Source organism: Grampus griseus, assembly GCF_964374135.1.
Source record: "Grampus griseus genome assembly, chromosome: 2".
Classification (NCBI taxonomy): domain Eukaryota; kingdom Metazoa; phylum Chordata; class Mammalia; order Artiodactyla; family Delphinidae; genus Grampus; species Grampus griseus.
The window spans coordinates 86704590-86727997 of record NC_139018.1 but is presented as its reverse complement, the minus strand read 5'-3'; the positions used below and the strand labels follow the sequence as shown (position 1 = coordinate 86727997).

Below are 23408 nucleotides of genomic sequence, written 5' to 3'. Positions count from 1 at the left end.
GGAGGCAGGGGAATATATTTCACGCCCTCTCAAGGTCCCTTCGGTTCAAGGATACTGTCATTCTCCGGCTGTATTAGAGGGACGGCCTGCAACGTCCAGGCTGCCATGGAAACACGCCGCCGTGTTCCTTTTTCTTACGTGGGGCGGGGCACTCCGCCCAGCCACCAATCATCCACAGGTTTTCTTGAGTGGCGGGCAGCAACAGCGAATGGGCGAGCCGATACCGCGTGACGCGACGGGAAAGGGGGAGTTCGCGGCCCGTGGCGGCGGTGGCTACAGCGTCGACCTGGGGATCGAGCTGGAGGGACCTCGGGAGCGTGCGGAGATCTCTAGCTGGAGCGCGAGGGACCTCCCGCCGGGATGCCTGGTACTGTTTGGAGAAAAGTGGGGGAGTAGTAGGCTCTGAAGGCTTGGGTTTCGGGTCTGAAGGGGATGGCCGACCGGAGGGGGCGGGGTGGCAAGCATGGCGGCGGTGACAGGGAAAGGGTTGGAGGGCCCTGAGGAGGGGGTGGGGTAGCCCTAGCTGGAAAGGCTGGGTGGTCGTGAGGAAGCGTGAAGACCTGTGGGGGTTAAAACGAGCAGAGATTACAAAGAAGCCTCTTGCGGGGTGGTAGAGGCTCCAGAAGGACGTAGGGAGAGTTGTGGGGGATGGAAAAAGGGGCGGGGAGAGAAGAGGTTACGAAGGAGGGGAAAGGGTGTCTACGGGAAGGTGATGGAAGGGGGAGAGAAGGATAGGCAGGCTGATTGTAAATAACGAGGAAATCGGGCCTTGGAAGGTATGATAGGAAAGTGATTGCAGCGATTATAATGTTCTAATTGGAAGAGTCCTACACTGGTCCCCTTTTCCAGGTCTTGTACTTCTGCCTCATTATTTAAGCTCAGACTGCATGAGGAAGGCTAGTAGGTTACACAGAACTGATCTTTTGTTATTCCATTCCAGGGGAGCAGATGGACCCCACTGGAAGTCAGTTGGAGTCAGATTTCTCTCAGCAAGACACTCCTTGCCTGATCATTGAAGATTCTCAGCCTGAAAGCCAGGTTCTAGGCGATGATTCTGGTTCTCGCTTCAGTATGCTATCTCGACACCTTCCTAATCTACAGACGCACAAAGAGAACCCTGTGTTGGTGAGTGATAGGTTGCTTGGAAATGATTGAGTAGATTTTTTTTTTCCCCTAATCTAGACCAAGCTGCAAAGTAAGTACTCAGGAGATCACTATCTTTTGGATAAAGTTGGCTGGAAAATAAAATCATTTTCACAAAAATATGTATCATTTTGGATTACTTCATATATAGTATATTATGAAATGTATATTTCATATTATGTACATATGTATGTATACATTATGAATGTATATTTTGTATGTATATTTTCTGGGATGTATATTATATATGTATATTTTCTAGGATGTTGTGTCCAATAGTGAACAAACAGCTGGAGAAGAACAAGGAGACAGTAATAGTGGCTTCAATGAACAACTGAAAGAAAACAAAGCTGCAGGTGAGGTCCATTTTGCAAGGGTGCTCTTGTTGGAGCTGGGTGGATATAAACATTATGTGGTTGTGGTGAATGTATGTAAGGAAGTTTGGCATAGTATCTGGTGCACAATACTCAAAAGGTTGGTTTTCTAATGTAGCTGATTAGATTGGTATTGTCTGCATTCTTGAATTTGTATTACAGTTTGGTGGTAAATGCCTTTTCTGCTAATATCCACTTATTTTTTTTAGAGTCTGTGGATTCTTCTCATTTGGACACATGTGGTTCCATCAGTCAGGTCATTGAACAGTTACCTCAGCCAAATAGGACAAGCAGGTATACTAGTGTTTGAAGGAATTTATTTAAATGTATTAGTGGATCAGTTTTTTTATCTGTACCTGTTGTCTCATTCCAAGGATAAAAGGATTAATCTTATTTTTGTGAATTAGGGAGTGGGATTTGAGAATTGTATTAACTAGCATTCTGTTGGTACTGATAGCTGGAATCTCTTTTGTGAGGTGGTAACATTTTTTTGCACCTACATTATTCAGATTGTGATCTACCTTGTGCATGTGAAACAAGCATTCCTTATTCTTAGCTTGGATATGACTTATTACTAGAAAAAATAATCAAAAAATATTTAGGTATATTATCAAAACAGTTAAGCATGGTTTCTACCTACCAACCAAAGAACCTCGCCAGTTTTAGACCCAGAATGTTTAATTCATACCCTAAACTGTATTCAGTTTTTACTTTGTCTCCTGTATATCTTTACATTGTCCATTTATTGAGTTTATCCTCTATGTTGGGCACTAGATGAGATGTTTGATATATACTGCCATTTAATTTCATCCTTAAAGCAGTTGTACGATGAACACATTATGTTACTTCCCTTACTTAGGCGGGGAAGTGTTAGGCAAAGAAGTTAAAAACCTTGCTCTAGAATGCATTGCTAGTAAGTGACAGAGCTGGGCTTTGAGTCCTTCTGACTCAAGTGCCTCTCTTTCTTTTTTACTATTCAATACCCAAATTCTCCTAAGATCAAAGGAGAACGTAGGAGTCTTGGGGTGGTGGAATAGAAAAGGGAGGTAGTCAGAGAGGGGGATGTTAGTATGAGGTGAAAGACTAGGGTTTTATCTCAAAAATAAGTGCTTTTTTGTGTGTGTATGTTTGTGTTCTATTTAATACTCTGTGTTTGCACTTAAATTTTTTCTCTCAAATCATCAGTTGGATGCTTTAGAACAATCCCCAAATTGGTGGACTTATTTTGGCCCTCAGGTGGGTTCTGGTTGGCCCACACATAGTTGTAAAATATATTTGAATTAGTTGATAGAATTTAAAAGTAGGGAAATTTCACATAGAACTTAGATTTCCAGCTTCTGGGATTACTAGGCCGGAAGTAATGCAACTGTTGTATTATTGGCAGCAGTTGGCGGGAGCTGTGAGCAGCCAGCCTCTGCTTAGATAGGGCATGAGTGCTATGGTCTGTCATAGTGCCTGTAACTCACTGTTGTATTTGGACACTGAGGCCAGGTATTCTTTTTTCATTTATCCTAGGGCTTGTGCTTTTGTTCTTAAACCCAGCCACTTAACTCATTTATGTTACCTTTCTTTGCTTTTTGTAGGCATTTAAGTTTTTGTGATACCTCTTTAGGAACATGTGCCAGGCTTATATGTGTTTTTGTGGCTCGGCATCTGAGTTTGAACCAGTGGGGACAGAATGCGTGTGTACCCCTTGTTATAAATTAATGGTACTGTTTGAGAAGTCTCATGCTACTTCTTTTCCCTTTTTGCATCAAGGTGTTGCTCTTTCCTTAAAAAAATACTTGAATGCTTACATTTAGTAAACGTGCAGGCACTGTGGTAGGTGTTTTAAAGCATGTTTGCCATTATGGAGCTTACAATTTAATAGGGGAAGCAGATGTTAAATAATTACATAAATAGCTATTCAGTGAGGACTGTGATCATTGTAAAGAGGAAAAAAATAATATATAACCTAACATGGGGGATAAGGGAAAACCTCTTTGAGAAGGATGATCTAAACTATAAATACAAATTTGTTAGGCATAGTTGAAGGGCTGGGGAGAAGTGTGGCATGTGGGAGGAGGAGCTTTCCAAACACAGGGAGCAGCATGTGTAAAGGCCACGAAAACCGCAGAGAATGTGGGGTTGATTCCAAAAGGGGTTGACTTAAAAGCACATGTATACTGATCTCTTTATGTTGTCTTTATTTATTAATGCAGATATTTTGAAAAAGGCTGTTTGTGAACTTTTATATATCATAAAATTCCAAAAGATCTTCCTCTCTTATCTAATGTCCTATTGTGATGTAAGCCTGTGGTCCTAAACATGAAGTGTCCTAAAATATGATGCTGAGGATATTTTTATTTCCCTGTTAAACATTTAAGAAAATTGAGGTGATTGTAGATTCACATGCATTTGTAAAAAATAATAGAGAGATATTCTTTGTGTACTTTTCCCAGTTTCCCCCAATGGTACCACTTTGCAAAACTATAGTATACTTTCACAACCAGAATATTAACATTGATAAAATCCAATGAACTTATTCACATTTCCCTAGTTTTACTTGTACTCATGTGTGTGTATTAATTTTTATACAGCTTAATCACCTGTGTAGGTTTATCCACCACTGAGGTCAAAATGCCGAACAGGAGCTCCAGTGTTGCCCTTTTATAAACACACCCACCTCCCTCTCCTGCACATGAACCTCTGGCAACCGCTAATTAAGACCATCCTCTGGGGAATTCCCTGGTAGTCCAGTGGGTAGGACTCTGTGCTTTCACTGCTGAGGGTGTGGGTTTGATCCCTGGGTGGGGAACTAAGATCCAGGAAGCCGTGCAGTGGGACCAAAAAAAAAAAGATCATTCTCCACTGGTAAAGTTTTGTCATTTAAAATGTTATATAAATAGGATCATACAGTATATAATCTTTGGGGATTGGCTTTTTTCAATTAGCATAAGTCCCAGGAGATCCATCTGAGTTGTTGCATGTATCAGTGGTTTGTTCCTTCTTATTGCTGAGTAGTGTTCCATGGTATGGATGTACCACAATTTTTTTAACCATTTGCCTATTGAAGGAAATCTGGGTTGATTCTAGATTTTGGCTAATGTAAATAAAGCTGCTATGAACATTTGCATACAGGTTTTTGTAAGTCTTCATATCTCTAGGATAAATGGCCAGGTGGGCAATTGCTGGGTCATATGGTAGTTGCCTGTTCAGTTTTTTTAAGAAACTGCTGAACTGTTTTCTAGAGTGGCTGTATCGTTTTACAGTCCCACTAGCAGTGTATGAGACATCCAATTTCTCTCCATTCTCACCAGCATTTGGTGGTGTCACTATTTTTTATTTTAGCCATTCTGATAAGTGTGTGATGATATCTCACTGAGGTTTTAATTTGCATTTCCCTAATGGCTAATGATATTGAACATCTTTTCATGTGCTTCTCTGCCATCTGTACATCCTCTTCAAGGAAATGTCTGTTTATGTCTTTTGCCTGTTTTCTAACTGGATTTTTTTTATTGTGTGTTTTTTTTTAATAAATTTATTTATTTTATTATTTATTTATTTATTTAGGCTGAGTTGGGTCTTTTCTTGCTGTGCACGGGCTTTCTCTAGTTGCGGTGAGCAGGGGCCACTCTTCGTTGCAGTGCACGGTCTTCTCATTGAGATGGCTTCTCTTGTTGCGGAGCACGGGCTCTAGGCACATGGGCCTCAGTAGCTGTGGCACACGGGCTCTAGAGCACAGGCTCAGCAGTCGTGGCGTATGGGCCCAGCTGCTCCGCAGCATGTGGGATCTTCCCAGACCGGGGCATGAACCCATGTCCCCTACATCGGCAGGCAGACTCTCAACCACTGCGCCACCAGGGAAGCCCTATTAAATATTTTTAAGAGTGATATAAATACATAATTTATTTTAAAAAGAACTTATGAAAAGCAAATAGTCCATTCCCACCATTGGTCCCCTTTCACAGAGGTAATGCTTTTTAAGTGTTTGTGCTTTTATTTCTTTGGGAGGTTATCTTCCTAGCTCTTAATACTGTTGTAAAACTAAGTAACACTGTTGTATTACCATTTCTTGTTTTATCAAATTAAGACACTTGAGTTCCATAATGAAAGATGAGGTTTTAACTCACAACAACATTCTCCTAATTTTTGATGATAATCGTTTTATTTCTTTCATTGGCTACTTCTGTATTTCTAAATAATATATTTAAACCTTTGTTTTCTTTTTCCATCAGTTTTGGATAGTGGAGAAAAGTTTAATATCAGTACTACTTTTTGTCTATAATTGGATTAATTTCAAGCCTCTTCTGATTCACCTGATCATTCTAATTAAATATTTATTGAGTATTTCCTATATGCAAAGCACTGTTGAGTTTTGGGGATGCAAAGTGATCAGAAGAGATAAGAAACCCTAGACCTTAATGGAGCTTACATTCTGGTATGGGATATAGCAATACATGATAGATAAGTAAAAATATATAGTATCTTAGACTCTGATAGGGCTGAAGAGAAAAATAAAGCAGAGAAGGGGATGGGAAACATCAAAGGAATTGCAAGTTTAGGTAGGGTGACTTAGGGGATGCTTTAGTGATGTGACATTTGACTAAAAATCTTAAGTAAGTGATCTCTACTATTATTTGGGATAAATGTAATCCATGCATAGAGAACAGCAAATGCAAAAGCCCTGAGAGAAGCATGTGCCTGGAATACTTGAGAAATGACAAGGAGGTTAGTGTGGCTGGCGTGGAGTGCTTGAGAGGAGTGGGAGAAGAGGTCAGGGAAGTAAAGAGGGAACCAGAATATATAAAGCCTTATGGATCATTGTGAGGAATTTGGCTGTTACTCTTAGGAAAGTATTTAACGGTTTTGAGCAGAGGAATGACATGATCTGACTTAGATTTAAACAGGATCACTCTGGCCGCTGGATCAAGAATAGACTGAAGAGTATACAATTTTTATTTGTCCATTATACCTCGATAAAGCTGGGAAAAATAAAAATTAAAAAAAAAAGCTCTTCAGATTAAATTTAAAAAGGAATAGTCTGAAGGGAGAGCAAGGGTAGAGTCAGGAAGACCTACTAGGAGACTACTGAAATAATTTAGGCAAAATGTGACAGTGGCTAGACCAGAGTAGAAGTGGATGAGGAGTGGTGAGATTCTGGGTTTTTGAAAATATGATTCAAAGATAGATTGGATGTGAAGTATGCAAGAGATGAAGGAGGTAACAGTGATTCCATGTTTTTCATTTGGGAACTAGAAGAATGGAGTTTCTGTTAATTGAGATGAGAAGACTGCAGGGGAAGGTCAGTTATAGACCTGTTACAGTTGAGCTGCCTTTTCAATTGCCAGTTGGAGGCAGTTGACAGTGTGAATGTCTGGAGAAGGTCTAAGCTGGACATTTAAAATTCCAGAGTCATAAGCATATGGATGATGTTCAAAGCCATGAGTCTGGATAAGATCACTAAGGGGGTGAGTTGTAGGTGAAGAAGAGGTCCAAGGACTCACTGTGCCTACGAGCATTAGGAACTTGAAGAAAACCACCAAAAGAGACTGAGGAAGATCCAAGGTGTGTGGTTTGTGCTGTCTTTCATTTGCTCTTCTACTTTTTGTCATACACACTCTTGACTTTCTTTCCCTATGTTTCCTGAGGTCAGGCATCTGGTCCTCCCAGTTGTGTAGGTAACATTCTATTTTATTTTTGTGGAAGTCTTTATTCAGCCCTTTTTTCTCTTCCTTGGATCATGGTCCCCAACTTTGCAAATTTATGTTTTCTTCTCTTTTATGCTTATTAAACTTATGCTTAATGGTCTTTATATGAAATGTTACAGGAGGCAAAAATGTCATCTATAATTCTGCCACCCAGAGGCTAATTGCTGTAAACATTTTGGCTTATTTTCCCTGTTGTTTTTTGTTGTTGTTGTGCATTTGATATACATAGTTGACACATGGGAAGTAAAAGTTCGTGTGTTTCTTGACCTTTTTGCTTAACAACATGAGCAGTTAATTTCCCCTGCAATTAAAACTCTAAATAACATTTGCCCCTAGTTTTTTATTTTAAAAGTTTAAACCCACAGTAGAGATGAAAAGATACTATGCATTTTTTCAAAAGATACTATGCATTTTTCTGTGTGTGTGTATAAAATATACTGTTTTGAAACAAAGTTGCAGAAATCATAGTTCCCCTCAAATACTTTAGCATTCATCCCCTAAGAAAAATATTATCCTATATTATCATAATACCCTTATCACACCTAAGAAAATATTGATTCTGTAAAACCTAGTAATAAGTGCATATTCAGATTTTCCAGGTTGTCTCAAAGATGGCTTTATTTTATATATATATATATATATATTTTATCCAGTATCCAATCCAGATTATGGTTTACATGTTGTATTTGGTTGTTTTGAACATTTTTAATGGCTGCATAAATTCCATTTTATGGATTATGAAATTAATCATTTACCTACTGTTGGGCTTACAGTAGGTTGTTAGTCACAGTGAACTTCGAAAGTAAGTTTGTATAAGAATCTTTTCATATTTCAAATTATTTTTTACAGTTGAAATTACTAGGTATGAACATTTTTTAGCGCTCTTGATACATATTTCCCAGTTGTTCTGCAGAAAGGTTCTATTAGTTTATTCTCTCATAAACAGTATGTGATAATGCTAATCTCACCTCAGGTTTGGGCAGCACTGAATAGTAGTACAGTATTTACAGTTTTTCTTTTCTAATTTGATTGGCAACAAATGGTTTCTCTGATATCTTACCTTTTTTTTTTTTTTTTTTCACGGTACGCGGGCCTCTCACTGTTGTGGCCTCTCCCGTTGCGGAGCACAGGCTCCAGACGTGCAGGCTCAGCGGCTATGGCTCACGGGCCCAGCCGCTCCGCGGCATGTGGGATCTTCCCAGACCGGGGCCCCAACCCGTGTCCCCTGCATCAGCAGGCGGACTCTCAACCACTGCACCACCAGGGAAGCCCTGATTTCTTACATGTTTAAAGATACTTGTATTTCTTTTTTTTGTGAGCTGTCTTTTCTGTTGTTTGTCCATTCATATCTTGAGCTTCTTCTTACGAGTTCCTTGTATATTATGGAGACTATTCTTTTGTTATATTGTTGCAGATATTTTTTCCTAATTGTTATGTGTGTTTTACTTTTGTTTATCGTTTTTTGACCTGTGATGTCTTCTTTTCAATACACAGATGTCTTACCTGAATTTTTTTCAGCCACTGTGTTTCTATGTTATGTATTCTAAGAATTTTTACTAAAATTCTTTTGTGAACTGTGTTCTATTAAATAGATGTATTTTTTTTTTTTTTTGCGCTACGCGAGCCTCTCACGGTTATGGCCTCTCCTGTTGTGGAGCACAGGCTCCGGAAACGTGGCCATGTCTCAACGGGCCTAGCCGCTCCGCAGCATGTGGGATCCTCCCGGACCGGGGCACGAACCCGTGTCCCCTGCATCGGCAGGCGGACTCTCAACCACTGCGCCACCAGGGAAGCCCAATAGATGTATTTTTGAGCCCCTTCTCTGCACATCTAATGTACATCTTCTCTTGTCACTTGTCAGTAATTCTCTTGAGTGCAAGATTTTTCTATCCCTGCTCAGATTTTTTCAGAGAAAGATAAAAATCAAGTATGTTTGTTTCTTCCTCTGTCTCTTATTTGTATTACTTAATTCTGTACTACAGTGTTTTGAGTTGTTAACCTTTTAGGTGCCTTTTGTAGAAAGAAGCAATAATGGGGTGAGATTTTTTACTTTTTCAAATTTGCTTAAAATGTGGTTGGTGTGTGGGGAGTCACAATAAAATTTAAAGAGTTCTTTGAGCAAAATATCCCGGCCTATCTGCGAACACATGATTGTGTCTTTTTGCTGTATAGTGTTTTGGGAATGTCAGTGGAATCTGCTCCTCCTGTGGGTGAAGAGAAGGAAGAAGAGGTGGAAGAGAAGGAGAAAAAGGAAAAAGAAGGAGATATTTCAGACGATACCACACACTCCCTTGGTGCTGAAGGTAGCTTTATGCCTTTTTCAGGATAGTAGATTGGTCTAACCCCTTTAACATGAGCATGCAGATGTCTAAATTTCTCCCTTTTATCAGATTATAGATTTCTTATCATTAAATTGAGAATAGTCGTTAGGAAATTTGCTGGTAGCCTAAGATAATCCACCTAATTTGGTGTTCAGGAATTTTTAGCTCATTTTTTAGCCCCCTTTCTGCATACTGGCTCCTACTTCTTTTGTATTCATTTGTTTTTCAAATATTTTGGGGATGCATGCCTTGTGGGGTGGAATTACAATATGAAGTACAGTACTCTGCGTGTGTGCGCGCACGGCTTATGTATTTCTTTAGAAAGTAGAAATAGTCTACCTTTATTAGGTGCTTGTAAGGTTTTATGGTACACAGTTTTTGCTTCATTATGCATTTTCCCCCTTTGCTTTTAGTGCTTCTATTCTTAATTTTATTTTGAAAAAATTTGGGGGGCAGGGCTTTGATGTGAAAGACTTAATATGACCTTCTTTTGCTAAAGGGCAGCACCTTGCATAGTACATAATGTTGTGGGATGATAGCTGATTTCTTGGGGTTTTCTTCCTAGATCCTGCCTCATCACAGCTGGTCTTTGGGGTTCTAGAACTTTCCCAGAGCCAGGATGTTGAGGAACAAACTCTGCCACGTGAAGCAGACAATCTACAGTCAGTAACCACCAACTCTGCTTATACTAGGCTATCTGATGTGGATGCTAATATTGGTACGTAACATGTTTTCTGGCATTTAGAGTTTGTTTATAAGTATTTTCCTCCCATGCTAGAGCTAGTTGTTTTTTCCTTGATATATCTTATAGCTATCTAAGTTAATATAATCTAAGTTAGTATAGTAAGGTTGTAGAGTTGTCTGGCGAGTACTTGTCAGTTGATGGCTTGCATACTAAGGTTTTTTGTAAGTGGGTAATTGGTTATTTTCCTTTCTGGAATGATGCCTGTATATATTTTCAGTTTGTATTTCTTTCTTTAATATCTTTGCCTTTTAAAAAGCATTTGGGACTACTTTTAGTAGTTTGAAAAATTAAATATTTCCTTCCTGTCTTCTTCTAAAACTTTAAGCAATTAAGCATGAAGAACAGTCTAATGAAGGTATCCCCATGGCAGCACAGCCCAGCAAGGATATCCCTGTGGCACCACAGCCCAGTAAGGATGTATCTGTGGTAGAAGAGCAAAATTCACCACCTGCAAGGTAAACCAAGTTCTTTCTAGAAAGTATTTTTGGGTTTCTGCTATCAGGTTACACTCATTTCACTTGGCCAGGTGGAAACTTTTTTAGAAATTCTTGATTTTTTTTTCCCCACTTGCCCTGGGCATATTTATGGTCCAGTAGAAACATTTATTGTTTATGAATTCTCATTGTGTCATCTTATCTTTAGGCATATTACAAGTCCAATTTATTGCTGCTTTAACTGTAAGGATGATCCCTTAATCTTTGGTTGTTACTCCTCCTCTCTGTTCTTTGTCTGCAGAGGCACTATCTCTCTGTGGTCTGTCTTTCTAAATTCTCTAGTGTTGTAAGAGTCAAAAGAATATTATATTTGAAAGTCTACTGTTTTTATACTTGAGGAGCACCCAGATTGCTTTGGGTCCTCAGGTATCCTGCACCTGGTAGCTTATGGCATAGATAAATAGGGAGGTATTCTTTTCCCATGTCTTTCAGGCTCTTAACTTGGTGGGAATTGGGCAGTATACCTCTGTTCTGCCTATGGTGATTGTTGTATCCAAAACAGCATTGTCTCTGGTCAATACCTCAAGTTTAGATATGGCAGAGGACAAGTGGGATGCTTCCATTTTGGAGAAGGGAATGAGTAAACATTTAGTATTCTTTTGTTTCTTCCTTCAGTAGAAACAGTGGGGAATGGGGTACTGAACAAAGTTGAATATCAAGAGAGGTTGTCTTTCTAATGCAAAACGCTCAGTTTAACATTCCACTTTTCCTTAGGAAATTACTCTCTAGGTAGTTTTGCTATCCTGTTTACTCTGGGGAATGGTAGAGTAGGTGAACCGCCTAAGTCTCTGGAACGGAGCCAGCAGTGAGTGTCTTACATGTGTAAGTAGTATTTGTGTGAAGGAGTCTTGGTTTGGGGCTTGGGTTGAGTAGATCAGATCAAAAAGGTCAGCAGAAGATAAAGTGTGTGGCTGGTGCAGAGGATGATTTACATCCAAGCTCTTTCTGTGGGAGGTCATTGTTCTGGCATTGTTGCCGTCTGGATCACACTGCTTCATGCACCTCTAGATAACAATGTATGAAACAAAAATCCCTAACTCACTTATCAGAAATCTTGGACAGCATGCAGCACTGCAGTGAGCAGAGTGGAAAAGAGGTATTGCTTTGTGAGAGACTGAGACACACTTTGAAATGGGCTGAGGGCTTTGCATCATTATAAAGTGTAGCTTATTTCACTTTTAATAAATAGTTTCTGGAAGTTTTGAAATTAAAAAAGGAAAACACACAAAACAGGAAATGCTTCTTTCTTCAAAGATGAAAGCCTTTGAACATAGTAACTTTTTTTCCTGGTGATATGAATTTCCTAGGTCAGAGGACATGCCTGCTAGTCCCAAAGGCTCTCTTGCTGCTGTGGAAACAAAAGAACAAATATCTGTTCAGGAACTTCTGGAAGGTGGGATGCAGATTCAGAAGTCACCAGAGCCTGAGGTTTTGTCAACTCAGGAAGACTTGTTTGACCAGAGCAATAAAACAGGTACAAAGAGTAATTCATTGCCGTAGCTCTTCTTTTCTGAAGATCTAAACTTTTATTTCTGTTCTGAGGCTACTGTTTTAAGTCAGAAGGCACTTTATAGGTGTGCAGACTTGTTTGTGGTATGGAAGGAAAGTACGTTTCTAGCTGATTAATGAGAAGGACTTTTTGGAAATAATTGCTATTTAGCGTGTGTTAACATAATTTTCTTTCTCTTTTGGAAATGGAGATACTGAAGAATACTAGCTAATAATATGGCAGATTTAATGTTATGGAAAGAGTAGCTATTTCTGTTATCATAAGTCTTCAAATCTTAAATATGATAATTAAGTGAAGAATTTCATGTTCACCTGGGTAACAGTCACTTATTCATCTGTTTATTAGTTCCTCTGCCACAAATAGGAAGTTATGGTCCAGCAGAAAGAATATAATACCTTTAGAAGACTAGAATGGTATTTGTTTCACCTTTCATTAACCCCCACCAGTGCCCCATGCTGCAACCTCACAGAGCCAGAAAGCTTCAGTAACAATCAGCAAAATATGATGTATTGGTTGTAAGTAGGGAGGAAGAGAAGATTATACTCCTGTACTATGCTGTGAATGTGTGCAGGACATACAGAGCATCACCAAGAAACCTTTTCTGGTCTCTCATTAAAGCTACAAGTTTGTATTTAAGAAATTTCTTTATTCTTGCAATTAATACAGCTGATACTTCATTTGTTGCTAAGGAGAAGGGACCAACAGGAGCCTCTTCATAGTATAAATCAGTAATGACTGCTCATATATCGTTTTACTTGTGCTTTAGTATTTTTTCTGTCTTTTGAGGAGCCCAGGTTCTAATCATGAAAATTGTTGCGTTCATATCATCAGGTGTCATGCACATCGTTTTGACTTCTCCCATCTGCATCATGGCATGAGCTTTACTTCACCTTAGGTAGACCTTGGAATAAAGGGCTCGCTTGCTGTCTTACAATAGAAACTTGACTAGAAAGAAGAGCAGCCAAGGAGAGGTTTAAGCGTCCTGGCTTTTCTTCTTCAAGCTTTAATCATGACAGAAAGGACTAAGGAGTTCTTTTCGTCAATTCTTTATTAAAGAAACCCATAATTTATTAGGGAGAGGATGTTTAATCGTCACTCAAGATTTGCGTTAGTGTGGCATTCCACTAATCGTACAGCAGTTAGAAAACAGTTTCTGCCCTCTTGGAACATGGGTGGATATATGAATATTATGCTTTTTGTACTACTGAGTGTGTTTTGTTTTTTGTTTTTTTGACAATTCAGTAATGTCAATATGAGAAGTAAATGCAACTAGAATTTTTTTTTTTTTTTCTCAGTAGCTTCTGGTGGTTGCTGTACTCCTTCAAGGGAAGAAGGTGGGTGTTCTCTGGCTTCCACACCTGCCACCACTTTGCACCTCCTGCAGCTCTCTGGTCAGAGGTCTCTTGTTCAGGAGAGTCTTTCCACGTAAGTAAGCCTAAAATAACCCTTTCAAGGAAACATGTGCCTGATGGTTTTAGGCTAAGGTTGAAAGAGCTAAAGTTGGTAGTCCAGAAGTCTTTTTGAAACTGAAAAGTAAACTCTAGGCTTAAGAATTTTGGGGAATAAGAACTTAGTGGAATTATCGAAGGCAGGTAGATCTGCTTTCCCATTTGGAGATTTTAAAATTGTAGCCCAAAGGTTTCACCAGGAAAGAAACTGCCCAGTTATTTAGAGACTGTTACATGTCCAAAACAAGCTGCCTGCTGCTCCATTTGGCTAGCAGTTCTTCCCATTTAATGGCATAGGGGTGCAGAAGAGGTTATGCTAGAGTTGACAGTAGTTGGATTTCTTTATCCGTATTAGGGCAAAGAGGTTGCTTTTTTTTTTTTAAATAAGAATATACATGATCTTTCTCATAATAGGCAAAAAATGGAGTAAATATTTGTCTCAAATCTGCAGATGAATTAATTTTTTTAGCACTATCTCATCCTGCTTTTCAGTCATGATGTCTTTGTGTCTGGTCATTTACTTTCTCTTGTAATCATATGACTTTTCCCTTAATCTTTTTTTTTTTAATTCTAATTTTGGATATGTGTGGTGTGAGAAATAGTTATTGAAGTATTGTTCATGGCTCTTCTACCAAGGTCGGTTAGCTGTTTGAGAGAAGCACTAATAAGTACTTGAATGAGTTACAGATATTTTTGCTGTTAAAAAGTAGAAAGCAAGTGCGAAGCTGTAGCTGTGGTAAAATAACCTGTGGCTCTCTCTTTGTATAAAGGAATTCCTCAGACCTTGTTGCTCCTTCCCCTGACGCCTTCCGATCTACCCCCTTTATCGTTCCTAGCAGTCCCACAGAGCAAGAAGGGAGAAAAGGTGAGCTCTCTTGATCTATCTGTTGATCTCAGGTTAGAAGAGGGGCAGCACTTCTTCTGCCTTGTGAAGTGTACTGTTCCTTTACATGTTAGAACACTGTGACCTCAACTATTCGCTAGGACTCATGTCTAAGCTTCAGGGGAGTGGCCTAGTGTTAAGTGCTTTCCTCAGTTCTTTGCTCTTCTAGCACTGATTCTTCTGAGAGTTCTCTATTGACAGTTTAATTTCTGAAAAGACCCTTAAGGGAAAATTGTTCAAGTTGAACTCAAATGAATTATCAATAGTATAATGAAGACCTTTATTGCTATTGGCCTAATAGTGTCCAGCAACATGATAGCATGTTACTGGTCAGAGGGAACCAAAAATTGTTTCTTTTGCTCTTTATAGGTTATTTCTGCTATTATCAAAGCAGTTTTAGCCAAAGAGTCATTAGGAGCAGGTGGTAGAAATTTTGGCTTAATTCCCTTCCTCCTTTGAGGACCTAGTGATTTTATATTACTTTATACACAAGAAAGTTTTTCTTTTTACTTAATTTATGTCATTATCTAAACCTCTTTTGCTCTCTTCTAGTCTCCTATCCAGTCATTCAAGATATTTCTAAATTTTTCCTACTTCTACAAAGCCTTTTCCAATAAATTCCATGATTTTTTTCCTTTTCATTCTTTCATATATCAGTAATGGTACAATAGCTAATATTTATTGAACACTTATTTTATGCCAGGCACTGTTCTTTTTGCTTCTCCTTCATTCTGGGTTCTTCTGTTTGTTTCTTTTTTTGTTTGCTTTTTAAATCCTCACAACATTCCTAAGAAGGAGGTGTTATTTTTATCCCCATTTTACAGATGAGAAAATGGAGGCACAGAGAGATTTCACAACTAAGTCCACAGAGGCAGGATTTGAACTTGGGCAGCTGCCTCCAGAGCCTGTGCTCATGGGTTTTCATTTACCCATGACAAAATTTAATCTTAGACTTTCTTCTGTCACAGAGTTTGTGTCTGGCTATTTTCTCTTGAAATCAATGTAGGTATCCAAATGGACTAATATCATTCTAAGCATAACATGATTAGTGATATCTTCAGTGAAAAATAAAAGTGAATCCATTCTACAAAAAAGGCTGTTAATGCAAGTTAAGTTTGGCTTATCCTTAGAACCATTTTTTCTATCTGTAGTGTGAACACTGAAGATATATAAAAGTAATTATATTAAAAATGCTCTCTTGGGCTTCCCTGGTGGCGCAGTGGTTGAGAGTCCGCCTGCCGATGCAGGGGACACAGGTTCGTGCCCCGGTCCGGGAAGATCCCACATGCCGTGGAGCGGCTGTACCCGTGAGCCATGGCCGCTGAGCCTGCGCGTCTGGAGCCTGTGCTCCGCAACGGTAGAGGCCACAACAGTGAGGCCCGCGTACCGCAAAAAAAAAAAAAAAAAAAAAAATGCTCTCTCCCTGACTGTAAACATAATTAGTACTTACTGTGGAAAGTTTGGAAAGCATATGGGAAAGTAATGAGAAGAAAATAAAAATCACCTGTGATACCACAGTCCAGATATAATTAGTATTTGGATATGTGTTTCCTTTCAGAGTGTTTTCTATGCATAAATATAAAGAAGTATGTTTACACAAGTGGGATCATGTTATGTATATGATTCAGTGTTCTTTTTTTTATGTAACATTGTATTTTCCTTTGTTAATTTTAGATTTAATGCATTTGCTTAATATGTGCATAACTGTGCAACTGTGTATGGTTTTTTGTATTTTGCTGTTGTTGTCTAAGAATATTAACCTAAAGCCTTTTTATATGTAGTGCTTAGAACAGTCCTTAATAAGTGCTTTGTCACGGCAATAAAGGTCAAAAGGTGTAATGAAAATACTTAACACAGCTGTGGTAGGGAAATAAAGGCCTATAGCATCAGTTCCCGAACATAGCATTAGAGTGGAGTGTGCGTTTGAGGCCAAGCTAAGCAGCAGGGGTAGGTATTGAGGTGGAGGTGGGGTGGGTACCTGGTAGCATGAATGTGGATTATAGGGAAAAACTAAATGGCATAGGTACTTTGTGAGAGTGGTCTAATGGAAGCCTGTTTGGGGTCAAGCTGTAAGATAGGGGAAAAGGGGTTGATGAATCAAATACCTAGCAAGCTAGGCTGGCTCTGAGGAAGATCCTGTTAGCCTACAGGTGGGTAGGATACTATACGAAAAGCAGTGTTTTGTATTTTGTTTGTGTTTATGTTTCCCTCCTGAGCAATTTGTCTCAGGATTAGTGTCCTGTACTCTGTTCTTTGATAAATCATTGCTGCTTGTCACTGATAGATTTTTTTTTCCTTCTTCTCTATTTGTCCTGGCATCCACCTCTCTGCACTTAGCAGTTAATTGCAAATAAAATGAGTTCATAAATATGTAGATATTTACTTAGAGTGATGAACAAGTTCACTGCCTTTCAAGGCCTGTGGTTAAATTAGGTGCCATTAATCTGGGCGTTCCTATGCAAATGTGAAAACTGAGCTATAATCAGGAAAGGGTCTGAGAGGAACCTAGTTAATTTACTATCATATGGATGGATGGGTATCCCTAGATGAACCCTATTTTAATCTATATCTGAGTATTTTAGGAGTGTGGACTTACCTCCCCCAGGGGAATAAAGTGTTGCTAGATTTCCAGGACTCAATCTTCTATTAACCTATCAGCTTTTCTGAAAATTGTCACTGTTTTTTTTTTTTTTTTTTGGGCACTTTTTTTTAGGGATGAAAATATCTGAATATAATTGTTATTAGCGGTATTGGAACATGAATAGTATTGATGAGTTCTTATTTCTCAATTTGTGTTTCCTATTTTAAACTAGATGAGCCAATGGATATGTCAGTGTTATCTGAAGGAGGAGAGTCTTTTCAGAAGAAACTCAAAGGTGATGAACCGGTAGGGATAGAAAACCCTCCTCTCCCACCTGAGCCCACTATATCACCACAAGCCTCAACACCGGTATCTCAGAGCACACCAGTCTTCACTCCTGGGTCACTTCCTGTTCCATCCCAGCCTGAGTTTTCTCATGTGAGTATCATAGAAAAAGTTTTTTCCTTCTAACATCTTTTTTTTTTTAAACAACTGTATTGAGGTATAATTTAGAAACCATAAAACTCACCCATTTTAAGTGTATAGTTTAGTGATATTTTAGTAAATTTACAGAATTGTGCAGCTGTTATCAGAATCTAGTTTTAGAACATTTCCAGGGTCATCTAACATCTTGATGTACTTTTTATGTTTGAATTTTGTACTATGTCTTTTTTTTTTAACATCTTTATTGGAGTATAATTTGTACTGTGTCTTCAACTTCTTAAAAGTGTTGCTTTGAAATTGAAAGGGGGCATTAGTCATTATTCTGCCTTAACGCATGAACTTCTCACTAAATCAACCCTAGGCTCTCCACCAGTTGTCAATATCTTTCAAGATGTTCAGGGGCCTCAAACTTTTTCATTTTGGAGAAACCACCTTTGGAGCCTCCTGAGTTCTAATCTGTGCTATTGCCTTCTATTCCTGGTATATAACTGTCACCTCCCTTTCATTGTCTTTGGAGATTGTCCTTACCTGTCTTTGTGTTGGATTCCTCTTGGGCTCCGTGTCTTCTTGCTTGGTTTACTCCCTCATTTTGATGGAGGACATTCTTTAGTAGCATACTTTCTACCCTCATACATGATTCATAGTTTGTAGGAGTATAGAATTTTAGGTTGGAAATAATTTTCCTTTAAACTTTTGAAAGCATCGCTCTACCGTCTTCAGACTTCCAGTGTTGCTGTTGAGAAGTGTGGCCAGTTTGATTTTGATCTTTAATATGTGAGCTGTTTTTTTTCCTTACTGGAATCTTGTAGATTTTTCTTTTTATCCCCAGTGTTCTGAAACTTCCAGACCCTTGGCATAGGTCTGTTTCCTTCATTGTGTTGGTAAGCCCTCTCAATCTAGAAACTCAAGCCCTTCAGTTCAGGGACATTTAATTATTTAATTTCTTCCCCTTTGTTCTTTTTTTTTCTTAATGGAGTACCTATTGTTCGGATATTCATATTCCTAGAATAGTTTTGTAATTTTATTATTTTGTGTTCTACTTTCCATCTCTCCCTCCTTTTGTTTAACTTTCTGGATGATTTCCTCAACTATTTTTTTTTAAAACTTAAAAAAACCCTCACTTTATTGAGATATAATTCACGCATCGTGTTGTTCACCCTTTTAAAGTGTATAATCTAGTGGCTTTTAGTATATTCACAAAGTTGTATAGTTATTCACCAGAGTCTAAATTTTTTTTTTTTTTTGCGGTATGCGGGCCTCTCACTGTTGTGGCCTCTCCAGTTGCGGAGCACAGGCTCCGGACGCGCAGGCTCAGCGGCCATGGCTCACGGGCCCAGCCGCTCCGTGGCATGTGGGATCTTCCCGGACCGGGGCACGAACCCGTGTCCCCTGCATCGGCAGGCGGACTCTCAACCACTGCGCCACCAGGGAAGCCCCAGAGTCTAATTTTAGAACATTTTCATCACGCTCCCCCTCCACCCCCAACAAAAGACCCCATGCTTATTAACAGTCACTCCCATTTCCCCCACCCCCAGCCCTAGTCAATCACTAGTCTACTTTGTGTCTCTATGGATTTGCCTGTTCTGGGCATTTCACATAAGTGGAATTGTACAATATGTAGTCTTTGGTGACTGTTTTCTTTACTGTAATGTTTTCACAGTTCATCCACGTTCTGACATGTATCAGAACTTCATTCCTTTTTATTCTGAATAATACTGTGTATGTACATACCGCGTTTTATTCATCCATTTATCAGTTGATGGACATTTGGGTTGTTTCCCCTTCTTGGCTATTATAAATAATGCTGTGTACATTTGTGCGCAAGCTTTTGCGCGGATGTGTATTTTTATTTTTCTTGTGTATAATTAGGAGTGCAACTGCCAGGTTCAACCATTTTTTAACTTTCTCTGAGACATTAATTTCTACTCTTGGATTTTTCATTTCTATACTCTTTTTTCCTTGAATGTTCTCCCTTTTTAAAAAAAAATAGCATTTTGTCATTTCATGGGTATACTATCTTATCTCCTTAATGATATTAGTAATAGTTTCTGAGAAGTTTTCTCCCTGCAATAGTCACTATTTCTTCAAATAGATTTTAGTTAGTTTTGTAGTTTTGATGTTTGACTTTTAAAGAGGCTTTCCTCAAGAGTCTGATAATAATCCTTGATTTTCTGACTGCTTTAAGAGTGAAATCCCAGAAAACTGATTAGAAGTTCTGAATTGGTTGTTAGTGCTTCATGTGTCTGGAATTTACTGTAGTGTGATATGCAGGGCCATTTTTGGGGTCCCCTAATGTCAGTATCTTGATTTATCTTGTCTTGTTCACGTTCCCTCCTGTCTGCCATTGCTTTAGAAGTCTATGATGGAAGAGGACTGGGGGTGTTGAGAGGCAGGTGCAGGTTCCATTGAATATGTAAATTTTCATTTAATCTCCCTGTTTTCAGTCTGGTACTTTCTGATAACTGTGCCTCTTTTCCTCCAGTTCAGGGATGCTCTGTTTTACCCTCTCCAGGGCAGAGGAGGGTCAGGAAGAGCGAATCTGGGGATTAAACTGCTTCTTAAATAGATTTCCAGCCAGTGTTCCTCCTGTTTTTAGCACTACCCTCATCACCACTTCCAGAGTTACCTGGGCTACTGCCAAGTCCTGAATCTTTTTTGGGACATGGTAGTTCTGAGGTATAATTTGGGTTACTTCTTAGCTTTCTCCACTGCTGTCTTAGGAATTCAGTTTTCACTAGTCTGCTAGATGGATGACCACTCTTGCAAAATTTTATTGTGGTTATCTGTTCTTTGTTCTCTTTTTTTTTTTTTAAATAAATTTATTTATTTATTTATTTATGGCTGCATTGGGTCTTAGTTGCTGCGTGCGGGCTTTCTCTAGTTGCGGTGAGCAGGGGCTACTCTTCGCGGTGCGCGAGCTTCTCATTGCGGTGGATTCTCTTGTTGCAGAGCACGGGCTCTAGGCTCACGGGCTTCAGTAGTTGTGGCTCACGGGCTCTAGAGCACAGGCTCAGTAGTTGTGGTGTATGGGCTTAGTTGCTGCGCAGCATGTGGGATCTTCCTGGACCAGGGCTCGAACCCATGTCCCCTGCATTGGCAGGCGGATTCTTAACCACTGCGCCACCAGGGAAATCCCTGTTCTCTTTTTCTTGAAAATGCATTTAAAAAAAAAATCCCTTTACCATTGCTTAGTGAGATTTTGGAAGAGAGTTAAAGAAAATGTGTGTATTAAATCCACTGTTTTTATTTGGAAGTTCCATACTTTTTTCATTATGTATCAAACTCCTTACATGTTAGTCTTTTTTTTTTTTTTCTTGTGGTACGCGGGCCTCTCACTGTTGTGGCCTTTCCCGTTGTGGAGCACAGGCTCTGGACGTGCAGGCTCAGTGGCCATGGCTCACGGGCCCAGCCGCTCCGCGGCACGTGGGATCTTCCTGGACCGGGGCACGAACCCGTGTCCCCTGTATTGGCAGGCGGACTCTCAACCACTGCGCCACCAGGGAAGCCCACATGTTAGTCTTAATGACTCACCTTTGCACATCTGTTATTTCTTCTGTAGATGGGTTATGGAAGTCCAAGTGAACCTAATTTTGATGTTGTAATATCTATTTATTAATTTTTGTTTGTGTTGGGTCTTTGTTGCTGCACGCGGCCTTTCTCTGGTTGCGGCGAGTGGGAGTGGTGGCTTCTCTTGTTGCGCAGCATGGGCTCTAGGCACGTGGGCTCAGTAGTTGTGGCTCGTGGGCTCTAGAGCACAGGCTCAGTAGTTGTGGCACACGGGTTTAGTTGCTCCGCGGCATGTGAAATTTTCCTGGACCAGGGCCTGAACACGTGTCCTCTGCATTGGCAGGCGGATTCTTAACCACTGTGCCACCAGGGAAGCTCCATGTATTTCTTTCTTTTTTTCCCTAATAGATTTGTTAATTTCATAGCCTCTTCGACCCTTCACCAGGATGTGAGGGCTGAGGAGAGGATTAGTAGAAAATAGTTTGATATTTAACACTTTCTCATTCTTGATATACATATTAATTTGGGGATGACAAGTCAGAGTATAGATGATTGTTTGTGTGGCTCCTAAACTCTGTGTGTGTGAGACCAGTTTTTGACTGGTTGGATACTATGGATTTATGTCTGTTGAATCTAGACTGGTTGACTCATTGAACGAAGTCCTGACAGTTCTTCATCAGTCTTTATCCAGAGCCCTGAGGTGGTTTTTTCACTTAACTTCGTTATTCTGACTAGGCCTTCAGGGAGCCTCAGCGCTGTGCATTATTAGGGGCCAGACACTCGGAGGCTAGATCCAGGCAGTCTTAAGAAGTACAGCTTATTGATAGGCTGGTTAGCCCCTGAAGTTTTACTTTGCTGACTGAAATTATACATATATTGAAAAAATTCTGTAAAAGATATTACGTAAGTATTTACTTTGATAACACTTAAAACATATTCAGAATGTGGGCAACTGCTTAATGAATATGAGGTTTCCTTTCCTTTTTTTTTTTTTTAATTTATTTAATTTATGTTTTTTTTGGCTGCTTTGGGTCTTCGTTGCTGCGCACGGGCTTTCTCTAGTTGTGGCAAGCGGGGGCTACACTTTGTTGTGGTGTGTGGGCTTCTCATTGCAGTGGCTTCTCTTGTTGCAGAGCATGGGCTCTAGGCACACGGGCTTCAGTAATTGTGGCACGCGGACTCAGTAGTTGTGGCTCACGGGCTCTAGAGTGCAGGCTCAGTAGTTGTGGCACACGGACTTAGCTGCTCCGCGGCATGTGGGATCTTCCCCGGCCAGGGCTCGAACCCGTGTCCCCTGCATTGGCAGGCAGATTCTTAACCACTGTGCCACCAGGGAAGTCCCTGAGGTTTCCTTTTGAAGTGATGAAAATGTTTTCATTTTCATTTCAGTAGATAGAGGTGGTGGTTGCACATTGTAAATATTCACTTTAAAGTGGTTATTTTATGAGTTTGACTTTTAAAAAGATATTTATAATTTTATTAGCAATGTCTTAACTATAAGCCTTTGTAAAATGACTTATTTTTTACAAGAAAAGTAAATACATTTTTCTTGTAGAGTGTGTATAATATACAGATAAGTGAAAATAAGATCATCAATTATCCTGTCTCAAGTAACTGCTCATAACTTTTTTGTTTTGTTTTTCATAACTTTTTAATAGTATATATTTATTAAATTAAAAAAATGAAAATTATATAAAAATGTATAGACCACAATAAAATATATATTCATATACTTTTTTAACTAAAAACTTTTCTATTTAATGCATAGCCTGAATGTTTTTCTATATTTTAAAATACTCATCTACAATTTTGTGTAATTACAAAGTATTCCATCATGTAGGTGTATCATAATTTTTAAATGAATCTCCTATCAGTGGATATTTAAGATATTTTATATTATTTCCTTTTCCAAATAATAATTTTAGTACTGAACAGCAAGCACTGTAGCTAAATCCCAGTGTATTTTCATCAAATAATTTCCTGGAACTGGAATTATTGGACTAAAGGGTATATAAAATTTCAAGGCTGTTGTCGTGTATTGCCAAATTGCCATTAGAAGTGTTGAACCAATTTATACTCAGTCATGCCTCAGAGTATATGAGCAGATTGAAATTTAAGACTATTTTTATAATCTAAAAGTGTAAACAGTAACACCAGACATTGAAATACCAAAAGTTATAGAATATACAGAATGTTTGGCAACCTATTTTGATTCCTCATTCCCTTAAAAATAGGAAATGAATGCCTTACCAGCTATGTCTAGAGCGT

At 39.2% G+C, this 23408-nt stretch overlaps 1 protein-coding gene across 2 annotated transcripts in view; it reads left to right on the top strand.

The window, feature by feature from the left end:
- Window positions 1–249: 249 nt before the first annotated feature.
- Window positions 250–23408, top strand: part of TP53BP1 (tumor protein p53 binding protein 1) — a gene marked incomplete at its 3' end in the record, with an annotated part of 66435 nt that continues 43276 nt past the window's right edge. For both annotated transcript variants that reach the window (XM_082647768.1, XM_082647767.1), the window contains exons 1-11: window positions 250–367; window positions 941–1125; window positions 1406–1499; window positions 1727–1811; window positions 9380–9510; window positions 10094–10246; window positions 10599–10728; window positions 12075–12241; window positions 13573–13702; window positions 14496–14590; window positions 17422–17627. In XM_082647768.1, the coding sequence (XP_082503894.1) occupies window positions 361–367; window positions 941–1125; window positions 1406–1499; window positions 1727–1811; window positions 9380–9510; window positions 10094–10246; window positions 10599–10728; window positions 12075–12241; window positions 13573–13702; window positions 14496–14590; window positions 17422–17627 (1383 nt within the window). In that variant the 5' untranslated portion in view covers window positions 250–360. The remainder of the gene's footprint in view (window positions 368–940; window positions 1126–1405; window positions 1500–1726; window positions 1812–9379; window positions 9511–10093; window positions 10247–10598; window positions 10729–12074; window positions 12242–13572; window positions 13703–14495; window positions 14591–17421; window positions 17628–23408) is intronic.